The 19,603-nt window shown below is 45.2% G+C and overlaps 1 protein-coding gene across 2 annotated transcripts in view; it reads right to left on the bottom strand.

Moving 5' to 3' along the window:
* Positions 1-8,792: 8,792 nt before the first annotated feature.
* The window catches only part of c5 (complement component 5), a 33,012-nt gene continuing 22,201 nt past the window's right edge, over positions 8,793-19,603 (bottom strand). Inside the window, exons 27-42 of one of the 2 annotated variants that reach the window (XM_034541004.1) lie at positions 19,315-19,419; positions 19,054-19,225; positions 18,750-18,874; positions 15,900-15,980; positions 13,709-13,861; positions 13,566-13,628; positions 13,389-13,479; positions 12,366-12,405; positions 12,109-12,211; positions 11,958-12,032; positions 11,007-11,112; positions 10,402-10,485; positions 10,173-10,262; positions 9,695-9,787; positions 9,437-9,575; positions 8,793-9,047 (exon numbers count right to left, since the gene is read on the bottom strand). In XM_034541004.1, coding sequence (XP_034396895.1) covers positions 8,903-9,047; positions 9,437-9,575; positions 9,695-9,787; positions 10,173-10,262; positions 10,402-10,485; positions 11,007-11,112; positions 11,958-12,032; positions 12,109-12,211; positions 12,366-12,405; positions 13,389-13,479; positions 13,566-13,628; positions 13,709-13,861; positions 15,900-15,980; positions 18,750-18,874; positions 19,054-19,225; positions 19,315-19,419 — 1,665 coding nt within the window. In that variant the 3' untranslated portion in view covers positions 8,793-8,902. Of the gene's footprint in view, positions 9,048-9,436; positions 9,654-9,694; positions 9,788-10,172; positions 10,263-10,401; positions 10,486-11,006; positions 11,113-11,957; positions 12,033-12,108; positions 12,212-12,365; positions 12,406-13,388; positions 13,480-13,565; positions 13,629-13,708; positions 13,862-15,899; positions 15,981-18,749; positions 18,875-19,053; positions 19,226-19,314; positions 19,420-19,603 lie in introns of those variants that run through there. The other variant, XM_034541005.1, reaches the window with a different exon arrangement.

Raw genomic sequence — 19,603 nt, 5'->3', positions numbered from 1 at the left:
AACATGACATAGAACATGACCAAACATGTACAACATGACCTGGAACATGACGTAGAACATGACGTGGAACATGACGTGGAACATGACATAGAACATGACCAAACATGTACAACATGACCTGGAACATGACGTAGAACATGACGTGGAACATGACGTGGAACATGACATAGAACATGACCAAACATGTACAACATGACGTGGAACATGATGTAGAACATGACGTAGAACATGACGTGGAACATGACATAGAACATGACCAAACATGTACAACATGACGTGGAACATGATGTGGAACATGACGTAGAACATGACGTAGAACATGACATGGAACATGACGAAGAACATGACATAGAACATGACATAGAACATGACGTGGAACATGACGTGGAACATGACGTAGAACATGACGTGGAATATGACATAGAACATGACATAGAACATGACGTGGAACATGACATAGAACATGATGTGGAACATGACGTAGAACATGACCAAACATGTACAACATGACGTGGAACATGACGTAGAACATGACGTAGAACATGACGAAGAACATGACATTGAACATGACATAGAACATGACGTAGAACATGATGTGGAACATGACGTGGAACATGACGTGGAACATGACGTAGAACATGATGTGGAACATGATGTGGAACATGACGTAGAACATGACGTGGAACATGACATAGAACATGATAGAACATGACGTGGAACATGATGTAGAACATGACGTAGAACATGACGAAGAACATGACGTAGAACATGATGTGGAACATGACGTAGAACATGACGTGGAACATGACATAGAACATGATAGAACATGACGTGGAACATGATGTAGAACATGACGTAGAACATGACGAAGAACATGACGTAGAACATGACGTAGAACATGATGTAGAACATGACGTGGAACATGACGTAGAACATGACGTAGAACATGATGTAGAACATGACGTGGAACATGACGTAGAACATGACGTGGAACATGACATAAAACATGACGTGGAACATGACATAGAACATGACAGAACATGACGTGGAACATGACATAGAACATGACATAGAACATGACGTGGAACAAGACATAGAACATGACATAGAACATGACATAGAACATGACGTGGAACATGACGTAGAACATGACGTAGAACATGATATAGAACATGACATATAACATGACGTAGAACATGATGTAGAACATGATGTAGAACATGACATAGAACATGACGTGGAACATGACGAAGAACATGACATATAACATGATATAGAACATGACGTAGAACATGGCGTAGAACATGACGTATAACATGATATAGAACATGACGAAGAACATGACATATAACATGATATAGAACATGACGTAGAACATGACGTAGAACATGACGTAGAACATGACCTGGAACATGACATAGAACATGACGTAGAACATGACGTAGAACATGACAGAACATGATGTAGAACATGACGAAGATTATGACGTGGAACATGACATAGAACATGACGTAGAACATGACGTAGAACATGACAGAACATGATGTAGAACATGACGTAGAACATGACATATAACATGATATAGAACATGACGTAGAACATGATGTAGAACATGACGTAGAACATGATATAGAACATGACATATAACATGATATAGAACATGACGTAGAATATGACGTAGAATATGATGGAGAACATGACGTAGAACATGACGAAGAACATGACATATAACATGACATAGAACATGACGTAGAACATGACATAGAACATGACATAGAACATGACATAGAACATAACAGAACATGACGAAGAACATGACATAGAACATGACGAAGAACATGACGAAGAACATGACATATAACATGATATAGAACATGACGTAAAACATGATATAGAACATGATGGAGAACATGACATATAACATGACGTAGAACATGACGTAGAACATGACGAAGAACATGACGTAGAACATGACGAAGAACATGACGAAGAACATGACATATAACATGATATAGAACATGACGTAAAACATGATATAGAACATGATGGAGAACATGACATATAACATGACGTAGAACATGACGAAGAACAAGACGTAGAACATGACGTAGAACATGACGAAGTACATGATGTAGAACATAACATAGAACATGATGAAGAACATGACGTAGAACATGATGTAGAACATGACGTAGAACATGACGTATAACATGACGTAGAACATGATGTAGAAAATGATGTAGAACATGATGTAGAACATGACGTAGAACATGATGTAGAACATGATGTAGAACATGATGTAGAACATGACGAAGAACATGACATATAACATAACATGATATAGAACATGACATATAACATGACGTAGAACATGACGTAGAACATGACGTAGAACATGACGTAGAACATGACGAAGAACATGGCGTAGAACATGATGTAGAACAAGACATAGAACATGACGTAGAACATGACGAAGTACATGATGTAGAACATGACGTAGAACATAACATAGAACATGATGAAGAACATGACGTAGAACATGTAGAACATGACGTAGAACATGACGTAGAACATGACGTAGAACATGACGAAGAACATGACATATAACATAACATGATATAGAACATGACATATAACATGACGTAGAACATGACGTAGAACATGACGAAGAACATGACATAGAACATGATGTAGAACAAGACGTAGAACATGACGTAGAACATGACAAAGTACATGATGTAGAACATGACGTAGAACATGACGTAGAACATGACGAAGTACATGATGTAGAACATGACGTAGAACATAACATAGAACATGATGAAGAACATGACGTAGAACATGATGTAGAACATGACGTAGAACATGACGTAGAACATGACGTAGAACATGATGAAGAACATGATGTAGAACATGACGTAGAACATGACGTAGAACATGATGAAGAACATGACGTAGAACATGATGAAGAACATGACGTAGAACATGACGTAGAACATGACGTAGAACATGACGAAGTACATGATGTAGAACATGACGTAGAACATAACATAGAACATGATGAAGAACATGACGTAGAACATGTAGAACATGACGTAGAACATGACGTAGAACATGACGTAGAACATGACGAAGAACATGACATATAACATAACATGATATAGAACATGACATATAACATGACGTAGAACATGACGTAGAACATGACGAAGAACATGACATAGAACATGATGTAGAACAAGACGTAGAACATGACGTAGAACATGACAAAGTACATGATGTAGAACATGACGTAGAACATGACGTAGAACATGACGAAGTACATGATGTAGAACATGACGTAGAACATAACATAGAACATGATGAAGAACATGACGTAGAACATGATGTAGAACATGACGTAGAACATGACGTAGAACATGACGTAGAACATGATGAAGAACATGACGTAGAACATGACGTAGAACATGATGAAGAACATGATGTAGAACATGACGTAGAACATGATGAAGAACATGACGTAGAACATGACGTAGAACATGACGTAGAACATGACGAAGTACATGATGTAGAACATGACGTAGAACATGACGTAGAACATGTAGAACATGACGTAGAACATGACGTAGAACATGTAGAACATGACGAAGAACATGACGTAGAACATGTAGAACATGACGTAGAACATGACGTAGAACATGACGAAGTACATGATGTAGAACATGACGTAGAACATGACAAAGAACATGACGTAGAACATGACGAAGAACATGACATAACATAACATGATATAGAACATGACATATAACATGATATAGAACATGACGTAGAACATGATGTAGAACAAGACGTAGAACATGACCTAGAACATGACGAAGTACATGATGTAGAACATGACGTAGAACATAACATAGAACATGATGAAGAACATGATGAAGAACATGACGTAGAACATGATGTAGAACATGACGTAGAACATGATGTAGAACATGACGAAGAACATGACGTAGAACATGACGTGGAACATGACATAGAACATGATAGAACATGACGTGGAACATGACGTAGAACATGACATAGAACATGACGTAGAACATGACGTAGAACATGACGTTGAACATGACGAAGTACATGATGTAGAACATGACGTAGAACATAACATAGAACATGATGAAGAACATGACGTAGAACATGATGTAGAACATGACGTAGAACATGACGTAGAACATGTAGAAAATGATGTAGAACATGATGAAGAACATGACGTAGAACATGACTTAGAACATGATGTAGAACATGACGAAGTACATGATGTAGAACATGACGTAGAACATAACATAGAACATGATGAAGAACATGACGTAGAACATGATGTAGAACATGACGTAGAACATGACGTAGAACATGACGTAGAACATGACGTAGAACATGATGTAGAACATGACGTATAACATGACGTATAACATGACGTAGAACATGATGTAGAACATGACATAGAACATGACGTAGAACATGACGTAGAACATGACGTATAACATGACGTATAACATGACGTATAACATGACATAGAACATGGCATAGAACATGACGTAGAACATGATGTAGAACATGACATAGAACATGACGTAGAACATGACGTAGAACATGACGTAGAACATGACAAGAGACCTGACTGTCCTCCAGGTGGAGCAGCAGCAGGTTCTCAGCCTGCAGCCTGAAGCACACACAGGTCCCATATATACACAAAATAACTAAATATAATATAACATAACATAATATATTATAATATAATTACATAACTTAACATAAAACACTATATAATGTAATATAATATAACATAATATCATTCAACATAATAATGACATATACAATTACACAATATATTATAATTTAATATCAAATAATATAATGTTACACAATATAACATAATTGAGGTCTCCACCTGCTCTCTGAGTCCTCTCAGATATTCCTGAAGGCCACAAATGATCTCCTCCAAATCCCTCTGAAGACATTCATTAGCCAAAATCTGACCTGGAGGAGGAGGAGGAGAGGGAGGAGGAGGAGCAGGAGGAGAGGAAGGAGGAGAGGGAGAGGGAGGAGGAGGAGGAGGAGAGGAAGGAGATGGAGGAGGAGGAGGAGGAGGAGGAAGGAGAGGGAGGAGATGGAGAGGGAGGAGGAGGAGAGGAAGGAGGAGGAGGAGGAGGAGGAGGAGGAGAGGGAGAGGGAGAGGGAGGAGGAGGAGGAGAGGGAGAGGCAGGAGGAAGAGGAGGAGGAGGAGGAGAGGGAGGAGGAGGAGCAGGAGGAGAGGAAGGAGGAGAGGGAGAGGGAGGAGGAGGAGGAGGAGAGGAAGGAGATGGAGGAGGAGGAGGAGGAGGAGGAAGGAGAGGGAGGAGATGGAGAGGGAGGAGGAGGAGAGGAAGGAGGAGGAGGAGGAGGAGGAGGAGAGGGAGAGGGAGAGGGAGAGGGAGGAGGAGGAGGAGGAGGAGAGGGAGAGGCAGGAGGAAGAGGAGGAGGAGGAGGAGAGGGAGGAGGAGGAGGAGGAGAGGGAGAGGGAGGAGGAGGAGAGGAAGGAGATGGAGAGGGAGGAGGAGGAGGAGGAGGAGAGGGAGAGGGAGGAGGAGGGAGGAGGAGGAGAGGGAGGAAGAAGAGGAGGAGAGGAGTGAGGAGGAGTTACCATCTATAACGTTGCCTACACTCTGATTGGTCGGTCTCCTCACCGTCGGTCAGCTGTTGCTCCAGCTCTTTGATCTCCTGCGTCTCCATGGCGATGCGTGACAGCATGTCGTCAAGGCGACCCTCTAGCTCGCTCTGCTTCCCGCTCATCCTGTCACATTGGCCTGAGACAACCAGAGGAGTCGCCCCCTGGTGGTCAGGAGAGAGAATGCAGCTTTAACACATGAAGCATAGACTTCTATACAACCAGAGGAGTCGCCCCCTGGTGGTCAGGAGAGAGAATGCAGCTTTAACACACGAAGCATAGACTTCTATACAACCAGAGGAGTCGCCCCCTGGTGGTCAGGAGAGAGAATGCAGCTTTAACACACGAAGCATAGACTTCTATACAACCAGAGGAGTCGCCCCCTGGTGGTCAGGAGAGAGAATGCAGCTTTAACACACGAAGCATAGACTTCTATACAACCAGAGTCGCCGCCCCCTGGTGGTCAGGAGAGAGAATGCAGCTTTAACACATGAAGCATGGACTTCTATACAACCAGAGGAGTCACCCCCTGGTGGTCAGGAGAGAGAATGCAGCTTTAACACATGAAGCATAGACTTCTATACAACCAGAGGAGTCTCCCCCTGGTGGTCAGGAGAGAGAATGCAGCTTTAACACATGAAGCATAGACTTCTATACAACCAGAGGAGTCGCCCCCTGGTGGTCAGGAGAGAGAATGTAGCTTTAACACATGAAGCATAGACTTCTATACAACCAGAGGAGTCGCCCCCTGGTGGTCAGGAGAGAGAATGTAGCTTTAACACATGAAGCACAGACTTCTATACAACCAGAGGAGTCGCCCCCTGGTGGTCAGGAGAGAAAATGTAGCTTTAACACATGAAGCACAGACTTCTATACAACCAGAGGAGTCGCCCCCTGGTGGTCAGGAGAGAGAATGTAGCTTTAACACATGAAGCACAGACTTCTATACAACCAGAGGAGTCGCCCCCTGGTGGTCAGGAGAGAGAATGTAGCTTTAACACATGAAGCACAGACTTCTATACAACCAGAGGAGTCGCCCCCTGGTGGTCAGGAGAGAGAATGTAGCTTTAACACATGAATCATAGACTTCTATACAACCAGAGGAGTCGCCCCCTGGTGGTCAGTAGAGAGAATGCAGCTTTAACACATGAAGCATAGACTTCTATACAACCAGAGGAGTCGCCCCCTGGTGGTCAGGAGAGACGATGCAGCTTTAACACATGAAGCATGGACTTCTATACAACCAGAGGAGTCGCCCCCTGGTGGTCAGGAGAGAGGATGCAGCTTTAACACATGAAGCATAGACTTCTATACAACCAGAGGAGTCGCCCCCTGGTGGTCAGGAGAGACGATGCAGCTTTAACACATGAAGCATAGACTTCTATACAACCAGAGGAGTCGCCCCCTGGTGGTCAGTAGAGATAATGCAGCTTTAACACATGAAGCATAGACTTCTATACAACCAGAGGAGTCGCCCCCTGGTGGTCAGGAGAGAGGATGCAGCTTTAACACATGAAGCATAGACTTCTATATAACCAGAGGAGTTGCATTGTGGGACATAAGTGTGCATCAACAGTAGAGTGGATTTACACTGAAATCAGTGAGAACTTCACGACAAAAAGAAATAATTGTGTGCTCACACAGGGCTGCTGGGTAATGTCCTCCTCTCCTCTCTCAGCTCACAGTAGACCTCCTCCTCTCCTCTCTCAGCTCACAGTAGACCTCCTCCTCTCCTCTCCTCTCTCCGTTAGAAACTTATCTTCCTTCCTCTCCCCCTCTCTTTGAAACAACACAGGAAATGTTCCTTCTGTCCAATGGGAGTGATTCAAAAACAGGGAAAGCCCCGCCCCCTCAGAGGGAGGAGTCCGAGGCTCTTAAAGAAAAGACAACTTGTTCCTGCAGCCACTCATGGGGTCAAAGGTCGATCCCGCCTGCCTCAAGGGGGAATTAGCTCAGATGGTAGAGGGCGTGGGTTCGATCCCCGCAAACAGCTCTTTCCTCTCTGGTCTGCAGGTCAGTACTGCACAAAGTATTCAGAGGAAGTAGAAACCTCTCAATATGTTGACATATAAATATATGTACCAAAAAATAAAGGAATGTATAAATGCTGAAATAAATATTAAAACATGTATTCATGATTTAATCCAGAAGTATTTATTAATGTGTTTATTGAGATGCATGAGAGGAGTAGCGTTCGCTTAGCATGAGAGGAGTAGCGTTCGCTTAGCATGAGAGGAGTAGCGTTCGCTTAGCATGAGAGAAGTAGCGCTCGCTGAGCATGAGAGAAGTAGCGCTCGCTTAGCATGAGAGAAGTAGCGCTCGCTTAGCATGAGAGGAGTAGCGTTCGCTTAGCATGAGAGAAGTAGCGCTCGCTGAGCATGAGAGAAGTAGCGCTCGCTTAGCATGAGAGAAGTAGCGTTCGCTTAGCATGAGAGAAGTAGCGCTCGCTTAGCATGAGAGAAGTAGCGCTCGCTTAGCATGAGAGAAGTAGCGTTCGCTTAGCATGAGAGAAGTAGTGCTCGCTTAGCATGAGAGAAGTAGCACTTGCTTAGCATGAGAGAAGTAGCATTCGATTAGCATGAGAGAAGTAGCGCTCGCTTAGCATGAGAGAAGTAGCGTTCGATTAGCATGAGAGAAGTAGCGTTCGCTTAGCATGAGAGAAGTAGCGCTCGCTTAGCATGAGAGGAGTAGCGCTCGCTTAGCATGAGAGAAGTAGCATTCGATTAGCATGAGAGAAGTAGCATTCGATTAGCATGAGAGAAGTAGCACTTGCTTAGCATGAGAGAAGTAGCGTTCGCTTAGCATGACAGAAGTAGCGCTCGCTTAGCATGAGAGAAGTAGCGTTCGCTTAGCATGTGAGAAGTAGCGCTCGCTTAGCATGAGAGAAGTAGCGTTCGCTTAGCATGTGAGAAGTAGCGCTCGCTTAGCATGAGAGAAGTAGCGTTCGCTTAGCATGTGAGAAGTAGCGCTCGCTTAGCATGAGAGGAGTAGCGCTCGATTGGGGAAGGAAGTACTCGGATACTTACTTCAGTAAAAGTAGCAATACCACAAGGTATACATATTTTATATTATTATATCAGTGACTCATAGTTATTATATTGATCTTTTATTGACAGAGAAAGACTTGACAACATAATTTGGAAAAGAAAAATTAAATCATTTACATTTTAACTGTGAGCTAATAAAACTAATATTATTAATTATTTAAATGAATTGAGCCGGGCAGCTGGCCAACTGCAGGTCCAGAGCAAAGTCCTCCAGATGGGAAATGTAGTCCAAACACTCGTCAGAACTACAGTCAGACGGCCATAGCTCCACCAGCGCCTCCGAGTCCAGAGGAAGACGGTACCTGCAGGACAAGACCAGGAGAGTGAGGAGGAGGAGGAGGAGGAGGGAGGAGGACGAGGAGGAGGAGAGGGGACGAGGACGAGGACGAGGACGAGGAGGAGGAGAAAGGTTAGGAGAAGGAGAGGAGGAGGAGGAGGAGGAGGACAGAGGAGGAGGAGGACGAGGAGGAGGAGAAGGAGAGAGGTTAGGAGAAGGAGAGGAGGAGGAGGAAGGTTAGGAGAGGAGGAGGAGGAAAAGGAGAGGAGGAGGAGGAGGAGGAGGAGAAAGGTTAGGAGAAGGAGAGGAGGAGGAGGAGGAGGAGGAGGAGGAGGAGGAAGGTTAGGAGAAGGAGGAGGAGGAGGAGGAGGAGGAGAAGACATTCATGTGAGAGTGTGGTAGAGAGACACTGACTTGAGGCCCTGGCTCAGCGTGACCTCTGACCCCCCGGCTCCCATCACCAGGTACTGCCGGTTGTTCTGGACGTCAACAGAGCTGCAGGTGGCCTTTTTTACCAGCTCCACCTCGGTCCCTGAACTCACCGCTTCAAGTTCTGCAAAGCCAGGAGGCAAAGTAACACGACGTGATGAAGCGCGTCAACGGCGTCATGTGATGTCACACGTCTTCACTTCTGTCCAATCAGAGAGAAGCACGCTTCATCAAGTTTGTCACCTTTATCTGTGTTCTTCAGGACTTCGACTACGGTGGCTGTGTAGGACATAAAGTCTCCTTCTGCTGCTGAAGACTTCACCGTCACCTTGTAGGCTGCAGGGAGACAACCGGGACCAAAGGTCGAATAAGAGTTCCTAAAGGTCAAATATATGAAACGACTCCCTCCCCACAGTAAACATTGTAAACATTAGTTTTTGGTCTCAATCTCTAGTTTCAAGTCTTCTTCAATACAGCGTGAAGTTCATTTAGTAAATTATGGTCATTTAGAGTCAAACAGACCATAAAGCAGGGGATACTTTAGGGCGGGGCTACAAGTTGATTGACAGGCCTCTGTTAGGATGACGACAGACACAAACAAAGATGGCGACGGACAAAAGGCCGAACTTGAGGCTTCATATCATCATGCCACAGACCATAGACGTCGTCATGACGACTTGGTGCTTCCTGTATTCCGGCTCTAGTCTAAATTAATTCTCACCATATTTGATGTGCGGCCTGCAGGTCTCATTCGTACGCTTGGTTGCCGTCAGCAACACATCGACGTTCCCTCTGAAGGCCGCACACGAAGCTACACAACAACAACAACAACAACATGTTTAATGTGTGGTTACAATTAAAAACATAAACAACTTACATTAAACAGTCAACATGTGACATATACAGCACGACACACAGCTGACTTCAGCCAATCACAAGGCAGAAGCTACCTGTCATACACTGACACTGTTCGTCCACACAGAGGCGCTGCAGCTTCTGCTGCTCGTAGGAGAACTGTTTGGTGCATTCATGGCCTGCAGGACAAAAGATGTCTCACGTGGTCACATTTAAAGAAACAATCCAACATTTAAAAAAGATCCTGCTGAGTAAGTTTCTGATGTTTCAAATCATTTAATGTTGCTAGGCTAACAGTTTCCCCCTGCTTACAGTGTTTGTGCTAAGCTAGGCTAACAGTTTCCCCCTGCTTACAGTGTTTGTGCTAAGCTAGGCTAACAGTTTCCCCCTGCTTACAGTGTTTGTGCTAAGCTAGGCTAACAGTTTCCCCCTGCTTACAGTGTTTGTGCTAAGCTAGGCTAAACACGCCCTGATGAATGAGATCATGTGATCGAGTGAAATTATTAGTGTAGTCACAACTTTAATTCAGGAAACTTTTTAAAACATGAATTTAATTAGTCGCTCATAATTACAGTTTTAATTCGGATAATAATCTTGAACTAAAACACTTGACTTCCTGTTTGTCTCTAAAGACGTTAGAACTACAAATATACCTGATAACGACTACAAATCCCAGGATGCAAAGCGGGTCTTCACTTACCTTTGTCCTGAGGCTCATAGACGCTAAACAGGGACTTGCTGGCTCCGCCCACCCTGAACCCCGTCCTGATCCGAAAACCAACACACAGGAAGACGTCTGAGGGAACCTAGCAACCAGACAGGAAGTGACCGAGACAATAAAACTAAACGTTAATAAACTTTATTTAACTCATTGTCTCATTGTTGCTGGTTGAGAGTCAGCGCTCTGATGTCGGAGCACCCTTGAACGCACCAACAAAAATAACATTTATCTTTAAAGTGAGACATAAGAAAACTGATTTATAGTTAGTTTATTATTATTTCGTTAACGATTCACAACCAAGATGAGAATCTTCATGTTTTCTATCCCACGTCCTGGAGTTATGGTGAGACATTCAAATGTCTTTCTAGAGACCAAAACATTTTGTATTACTTTTATAAAACTATTTTTAATCACTTTTAGAAACTGTTGTTCAGACTGAAAATACGACTGAAAAGTGTTCGTCTTTATTTTATGTTTTTTTCTTTGTGTGTGTTTTCATTTCGAAGGTTTTAACCGCCTCACTTAAAGAAAACCTGGAAGTGTTTGTTGTTGTGTTTGTTTTAGTTGTTGTTGTGTTTGTTGTTGTATTTGTATTAGTTGTTATGTTTGTTGTTGTGTTTGTTTTGTTTGTGTTTGTTGTTGTGTTTGTTTTGTTTGTGTTTGTTTTTGTGTGTGTATTAGTTGTGTGTGTTGTGTTTGTTGTTGTGTTTGTTTTAGTTGTTGTGCTTGTTGTTGTTGTTGTTGTATTTGTATTAGTTGTTATGTTTGTTGTTGTGTTTGTTTTGTTTGTGTTTGTTGTTGTGTTTGTTTTTGTGTTTGTATTAGTTGTGTGTGTTGTGTTTGTTTTAATTGTGTTTGTTGTCGTGTTTGTTTTAATTGTTGTGCTTGTTGTTGTTTGTTTTAGTTGTTGTGTTTGTTGTCATTACTCACAGAGTCCATCTGGAGGATCACAGTGTTTCCTTGGAGTTCATAGTGAGAGATTATCGGCTCGTCTGCGTCTCTGAACTGAAAAACAAAGATTCATTTTCACCTGAAAGATTGAAATCCACATGAATGAGGTCATGTGACCAGAGAGGCTCACCTGTCTCAGGTCCTCCAGGTAACCCTCCACACCTGTCGGCAGCTGGATCTGCATCACCGTCAGACTGGACTCTGTGGAGACCTCGTTAGGAGGAGGTCTGTACCTGAAGAACATCAAACAATAAACATAATCAATACTTTGAGCTTAATCAATGTGTCTTTATGCTAATGAGACCTTTCAAAATAAAGTGACAGAAATATAAACGTAAATATTCACATGAAGAAGTTTAATAATGAATAATTATTCAGTTCTCTCACTTTGCACAGGCGACCAGGTGAGGAGAGCTGAGAGCAGGATCTGAGGAGGAGAGAGAGAGACAGGCAGACAGACAGGAAGAATATTAGAGGTAGACAGACAGGTGGACAGACAGGTAGACAGACAGGAATAATATTAGAGGTAGACAGACAGGTGGACAGACAGGTAGACATACAGGAATAATATTAGAGGTGGACAGACAGGTAGACAGACAGGAATAATATTAGAGGTAGACAGACAGGTGGACAGACAGGTAGACATACAGGAATAATATTAGAGGTAGACAGACAGGAATAATATTAGAGGTAGACAGACAGGTGGACAGACAGGAATAATATTAGAGGTAGACAGACAGGAATAATATTAGAGGTAGACAGACAGGTAGACAGACAGGAATAATATTAGAGGTAGACAGACAGGTGGACAGACAGGAATAATATTAGAGGTGGACAGACAGGTAGACAGACAGGAATAATATTAGAGGTAGACAGACAGGTGGACAGACAGGTAGACATACAGGAATAATATTAGAGGTAGACAGACAGGTAGACAGACAGGAATAATATTAGAGGTAGACAGACAGGTGGACAGACAGGAATAATATTAGAGGTAGACAGACAGGTAGACAGACAGGAATAATATTAGAGGTAGACAGACAGGTGGACAGACAGGAATAATATTAGAGGTGGACAGACAGGAATAATATTAGAGGTAGACAGACAGGTGGACAGACAGGTAGACATACAGGAATAATATTAGAGGTAGACAGACAGGTAGACAGACAGGAATAATATTAGAGGTAGACAGACAGGTGGACAGACAGGAATAATATTAGAGGTAGACAGACAGGAATAATATTAGAGGTAGACAGACAGGTAGACAGACAGGAATAATATTAGAGGTAGACAGACAGGTGGACAGACAGGAATAATATTAGAGGTGGACAGACAGGTAGACAGACAGGAATAATATTAGAGGTAGACAGACAGGTGGACAGACAGGTAGACAGACAGGTAGACTATTACCACTAGAGGAGTCGGGGCCCTCCACCTCGATGCTGAGGTCAAAGTTGCAGTTCAGAGCAGACGAGGAGGTCTCATAGTAAACGGTCTTCATCTGGGGGGGGGGGGGGGGGGGGGGGGGGTTACAAAGCATTCTGGGACGTTTACAAGGAGGGACACTCTATTTTAAGCCACACCCACCTTCACGTTGGACACACCCCTCCCATAACCTGTGGACACGGTGATGTCATCATCCTGGGACACCTGGGACACAAACACAGACAGGTTATTGAGTCTCCTACTCCTGAGTCTGTCTCCCTGCCCTGCACCTGTCTCACTCTCACCTGGATGGGTGTGGCCACAGGTCGGCTCTGGCTCAGCTGCACTCGTCCCAGCGCTCCTTTCCTTCTGTAGCGGACATTGATGTCCTGATTGAGGACGGCTCGAGGGACGACTCTGCTGTACTCGGTCACCGCCTCCAGGGTCAACACCGTGTCCTGAGAGACAGACAGGTAGAGAGAGAGACAGGTAGAGGGAGAGAGAGACAGGTAGAGGGAGAGAGAGACAGGTAGAGGGAGAGAGAGATAGGTAGAGAGAGAGAGACAGGTAGAGGGAGAGAGGGATAGGTAGAGGGAGAGAGAGATAGGTAGAGAGAGAGAGAGACAGGTAGAGAGAGAGAGAGACAGGTAGAGGGAGAGAGAGATAGGTAGAGAGAGAGAGAGACAGGTAGAGAGAGAGAGACAGGTAGAGGGAGAGAGAGACAGGTAGAGAGAGAGAGAGACAGGTAGAGGGAGAGAGAGATAGGTAGAGAGAGAGAGAGACAGGTAGAGAGAGAGAGAGACAGGTAGAGAGAGAGAGAGACAGGTAGAGAGAGAGAGACAGGTAGAGAGAGAGAGAGACAGGTAGAGAGAGAGAGAGACAGGTAGAGAGAGAGAGACAGGTAGAGAGAGAGAGACAGGTAGAGGGAGAGAGAGATAGGTAGAGAGAGAGAGACAGGTAGAGGGAGAGAGAGACAGGTAGAGAGAGAGAGACAGGTAGAGGGAGAGAGAGATAGAGGGAGAGAGAGACAGGTAGAGAGAGAGACAGGTAGAGGGAGAGAGAGACAGGTAGAGAGAGAGAGACACAGGTAGAGGGAGAGAGAGACAGGTAGAGAGAGAGAGAGACAGGTAGAGGGAGAGAGAGAGATAGGTAGAGAGAGAGAGACAGGTAGAGGGAGAGAGAGACAGGTAGAGAGAGAGAGACAGGTAGAGGGAGAGAGAGACAGGTAGAGAGAGAGAGACAGGTAGAGGGAGAGAGAGATAGGTAGAGAGAGAGAGACAGGTAGAGGGAGAGAGGGATAGGTAGAGGGAGAGAGAGATAGGTAGAGAGAGAGAGAGACAGGTAGAGAGAGAGAGAGACAGGTAGAGGGAGAGAGAGATAGAGGGAGAGAGAGACAGGTAGAGAGAGAGACAGACAGGTAGAGAGAGAGAGACACAGGTAGAGGGAGAGAGAGATAGGTAGAGAGAGAGAGACAGGTAGAGGGAGAGAGAGATAGAGGGAGAGAGAGATAGGTAGAGAGAGAGAGACAGGTAGAGAGAGAGAGACAGGTAGAGAGAGAGAGAGACAGGTAGAGAGAGAGAGAGAGACAGGTAGAGGGAGAGAGAGACAGGTAGAGAGAGAGAGAGAGAGACAGGTAGAGAGAGAGAGAGAGACAGGTAGAGAGAGAGAGAGAGAGACACAGGTAGAGGGAGAGAGAGACAGGTAGAGGGAGACGGAGACGGAGACGGAGACAGGTAAAGGGAGAGAGAGACAGGTAGAGAGATAGAGTTAGGTAGAGAGAGAGACAGGTAGAGGGAGAGAGAGATAGGTAGAGAGGGAGAGAGACAGGTAGAGGGAGAGAGAGACAGGTAGAGGGAGACGGAGACAGGTAGAGGGAGAGAGAGACAGGTAGAGAGACAGACAGGTAGAGGGAGAGAGAGAAAGGGAGAGGGAGACAGGTAGAGAGATAGAGTTAGGTAGAGGGAGAGACAGGTAGAGAGAGAGAGACAGGTAGAGGGAGAGAGAGATAGGTAGAGAGCGAGACAGGTAGAGGGAACACGAGACAGGTAGAGGGAGAGAGAGACAGGTAGAGAGAGAGAGAGACAGGTAGAGGGAGAGAGAGAGATAGGTAGAGAGCGAGACAGGTAGAGGGAGAGAGAGACAGGTAGAGGGAGAGGGAGACAGGTAGAGAGATAGAGTTAGGTAGAGGGAGAGAGAGACAGGTAGAGAGAGAGACAGGTAGAGGGAGAGGGAGACAGGTAGAGAGATAGAGTTAGGTAGAGGGAGAGAGAGACAGGTAGAGGGAGAGGGAGACAGGTAGAGAGATAGAGTTAGGTAGAGGGAGAGACAGGTAGAGGGTGAGAGAAAGAGATTGAGAGAGAGAGACAGACAATTAGAGAGAGGTCCAGGTCAGAACCAGGTCCAGGTCAGAACCAGGTCCAGGTCAGAACCAGGTCCAGAATGCATTATGTTAACAAGGGTCCTCACACCGATATAAATCCAGGGATGTGTGTGTACCTGCATGGAGTAGAACCCCTCTCCGTAGTGCTGATCCTGGGTCAGCCAGGACAGGATGGGGTTGGCGTAGGGGATCCTCCCCTTTAACACAACAGTGAAGTTGAGTCCATCTGGCTCTCATCGACTCTTTTACTTTCATACTATTTATATTTCATGTTTACAATACACATATATACGTATAGATAAATAAATACAGATATTTAATGATATATACATATATATATATATTCATTTATATATATATATCGATACATATTGATATATATATATATATATATATATATATACACTTTATACAGGATATATAAATACATATATATATATATATATATATATATATATATGTATTTATAATAAAAAATAAACAGCATTACTAATAATAAACAATGAGAGTTGACAATATAAAAAGGTAGACTGCCCGTTGGACGGCCCAGTCATGTGACAGTTCAGCACCAATCAGAAGTTAGGATGATGCCTACGAACCTGTGATGAAATCTGTGTGTAAGGACCGGATTCCGGTTCTAGAGGAGAGTTCTTGTCCTCTCAACCTGTGTGTTGTCAGAAGGACTTAATAAATCTACCAGAACAGAGAAGTTGTTGGCTGAATCCTTCCGAAGGCTCTACCAGGCAGACAGTTGGACTCACGCTGTCAATGGGCGACCCCGACGTGATTAGAACACGCAACCTTCAGACGAGTACTAACAGGTCAGATAGCAGCTTTCATGAGCCGCTACATGCGCAAGGCGTTCATGGATCGGCTCGGTCTGACCACGGAGAATCACCGGCGGAGGTTCCGCGAGGCCACGCTGGGGCCCGACGACCGAACTTCCGCGTACGTGCATAGCGCTAAAGGGACGCCGCGATGAGGCGGCTGCAGGTCGGCGCGTGCAGGTCGGCGCCCCTCCCTCGGTTCCCCAATTCTCCGACCCCAGCAAACGCCGGCACCCTTCCCAACCCACAGGGGGTCCCTCAAACATCAGGGCAGGAGTGTTGGAGGTGCGGGCAGCCCGGACACATCCAGAGGGAGTGTGCGCTGATGAAAGTTGGCCAGGTGATCCTTGTTGCCGGCTCTCCAACAGTGCCTGGTGTAGCCCCATCGTTCTTGTGGTCAAGAAGGATGGGTCTACATGGTTCTGCGTGGACTATCGTAGGGTCAATGACATGTCACGGTTCGATGCTTACCCGATGCCCCGGGTCGCCGAGCTCCTGGACCGACTGGGCACTGCGCGTTTCTTTACGACCCTGAACCAAGAGCTACTGGCAGATTCCTCTGTCGCCAGAGTCCAAGGAAAAGACGGCCTTCTTCACTCCGTTTGGTTTACACCAATTCACCACGCTTCCCTTTGGGCTGTTCGGGGCCCCAACCACCTTTCAGCGCCTCATGGACCAGGTGATGCGTCCGCACGCTGCATATGCTGCTGCCTACTTGGATGATGTGATCATCCACAGCACCACCTGGGCGGAGCATGTGCAGCGGGTGGGCGCGGTGCTGGTCCCTGAGGCAGGCGGGGCTGACTGCCAACCCAGGGAAGTGTGCAGTTGGACGGAGGGAGGTACGGTATCTGGGGTACCACTTGGGCGGCGGGCAGGTGCGCCCTCAGGTAGACAAAACCGCCGCTATCGCACCCCCAAGACTAAAAAAGGGGTGAGGCAGTTTCTGGGGCTGGCGGGCTATTACAGACGATTCATCCCGAACTTTGCGTAGCCCCTTGACTGACCTGACCCGGAAAGGTGCCTCAGATCCGGTCCAGTGGACGGAGCAGTGCCAGTTGGTGTTTGAGAAGGTAAAACAAGCTCTCTGTCTGCAGTCTAATAAAGGATATTCTGAAATAGACACTGAGTATGCTCATCCTTTGGTGCTGGGGGGGAGAAACCCACATGGGACAGCCAGGAGCTTGTTACACAGAGCAGCTACAGCTGTTGGAGGAGGATGACGAGGAGGGTTTGGTAAGATTCAACATCACTGGATCCGAAGAAGAGACCGAGTTAGACAAATCATTTCTGTACACATAACTCGCTAATGTTTGACACACACACACACACACACACACACACACACACACACACACAGATGTTCTCCTGTCTTTGATTGTGTCATACTATGGTCTCAGGAGTATCCAGTAGAATGAGACACATACCTGGAGACCACGGTCCTCTAGTACCAGGGTATGTGAAGATCCTGGATATCGGTGGGTTTTAGCTTAGCTTTTCATAATTTAAGTACGAGCTCTTAGGCTCTTAGAGATTTCCACTCTGTTAAATAACACACACACAAAGTTATGAACTGATATAGCCCATTCTTGTAGCTTTATATTTTTGTTTAGTTTACATAATCAATTATGTAAAAAGGGTGTTGCTAATATAAATGCTTGTATATTGTTTTAATGTTATGCTTTTGTCAGGTTACTCAAGTTCAGAATAACACATAGAAGGTGACATTTGTGTGTGTGAATGTCTTCTCTAGAATAGATGCCACCACTCACATGTTATCTACTAGTCTCCTCAGGAAGTGGACTGGCCTTGCAGGGCTCAGTCCTGTGAGAAGAGAGGAGGAGATGCAACTATGCCCCTCCTTGATCGTTCAGCACCAATCAGAAGTTAGGATGATGCCTACGAAGCTGTGATGAAATCTGTATGTAAGGACCGGATTCCGGTTCTAGAGGAGAGTTCTTGTGACTCCTTGTGGTTGTGATCTCAGCTTGTACTTTGTGATCAGAGAATAAATCTACCAGAACCAGAGAAGTTGTTGGCTGAATTCTCCCAAAGGCTCTACCAGGCAGACAGTATATTACACACTTTCAGAGTAAACAGCATTATTAATAATAAACAATGAGAGTAAAAAGGAAGCACCTTCAGCAGCACCGTCAGCAGGACGTACGCCGTGGCCTCCACCGTCAGGCCGCTGGAGTCGTCGGGTTTTAGCCAATCAACTGTCACGCTGGACTCCTGCCAGTACCTGAGCACAGCGGGGTGGCCTACACACACACACACACACACACAGGTATGTATATATAAGTGTGTATATATATATACATACATACACACACACACACACAGGTATGTATATATAAGTGTGTATATATATATATATATATTTACATATAAATACACGTCTGTCATGATGAACTCTTCATCTCGACTAAAACAAGCGCACCTTTGTCCCGAGCCAGTTTCTCCAGACTGGCGAGCAGCTCGGAGGCCGCCATGCTGTTGGGGTCGTGAAGGGTCAGAGCGTAGGTCGCCACCGCACGCACATACACACTCCTCACCCTAGAGGCATGCTGGGAAATGTAGTGTGCTGCAGACCTCATGCTGTTATCGTAGAACTGGAGAGAGAAGAAGAGGTAAAGGGTTATGGAGTTAGAGAGGATGAAGAGGAGGAGGATGAAGAGGAGGAGCATGAAGGGGCTCTCACCCGGAGCTGCAGGATGGGGTCCTGGATCCTCGTGGCTTTGTGTAACGCGATCAGCACGAAGGATGTCAGATACACCGATTGGTCAACAGCAGCCGTCCCTGCAGCCTGCGGCCAATCAGAATGCAGCACACAAAGAGCACAGATGAGTCACAAACAAGGAGGAGGAAGATGAGGAGGAGGAGGAGGAGGAAGAGGAGGAGGAAGAGGAGGAGGAAGATGAGGAGGAGGAAGAGGAAGAGGAGGAAGAAGAGGAGGAAGAGGAGGAGGAAGATGAGGAGGAGGAGGAAGA

The sequence above is a fragment of the Cyclopterus lumpus genome, chromosome 9 (assembly GCF_009769545.1).
Source record: "Cyclopterus lumpus isolate fCycLum1 chromosome 9, fCycLum1.pri, whole genome shotgun sequence".
Lineage (NCBI taxonomy): Eukaryota > Metazoa > Chordata > Actinopteri > Perciformes > Cyclopteridae > Cyclopterus > Cyclopterus lumpus.
This window is presented reverse-complemented; position numbering and strand designations above follow the sequence as displayed.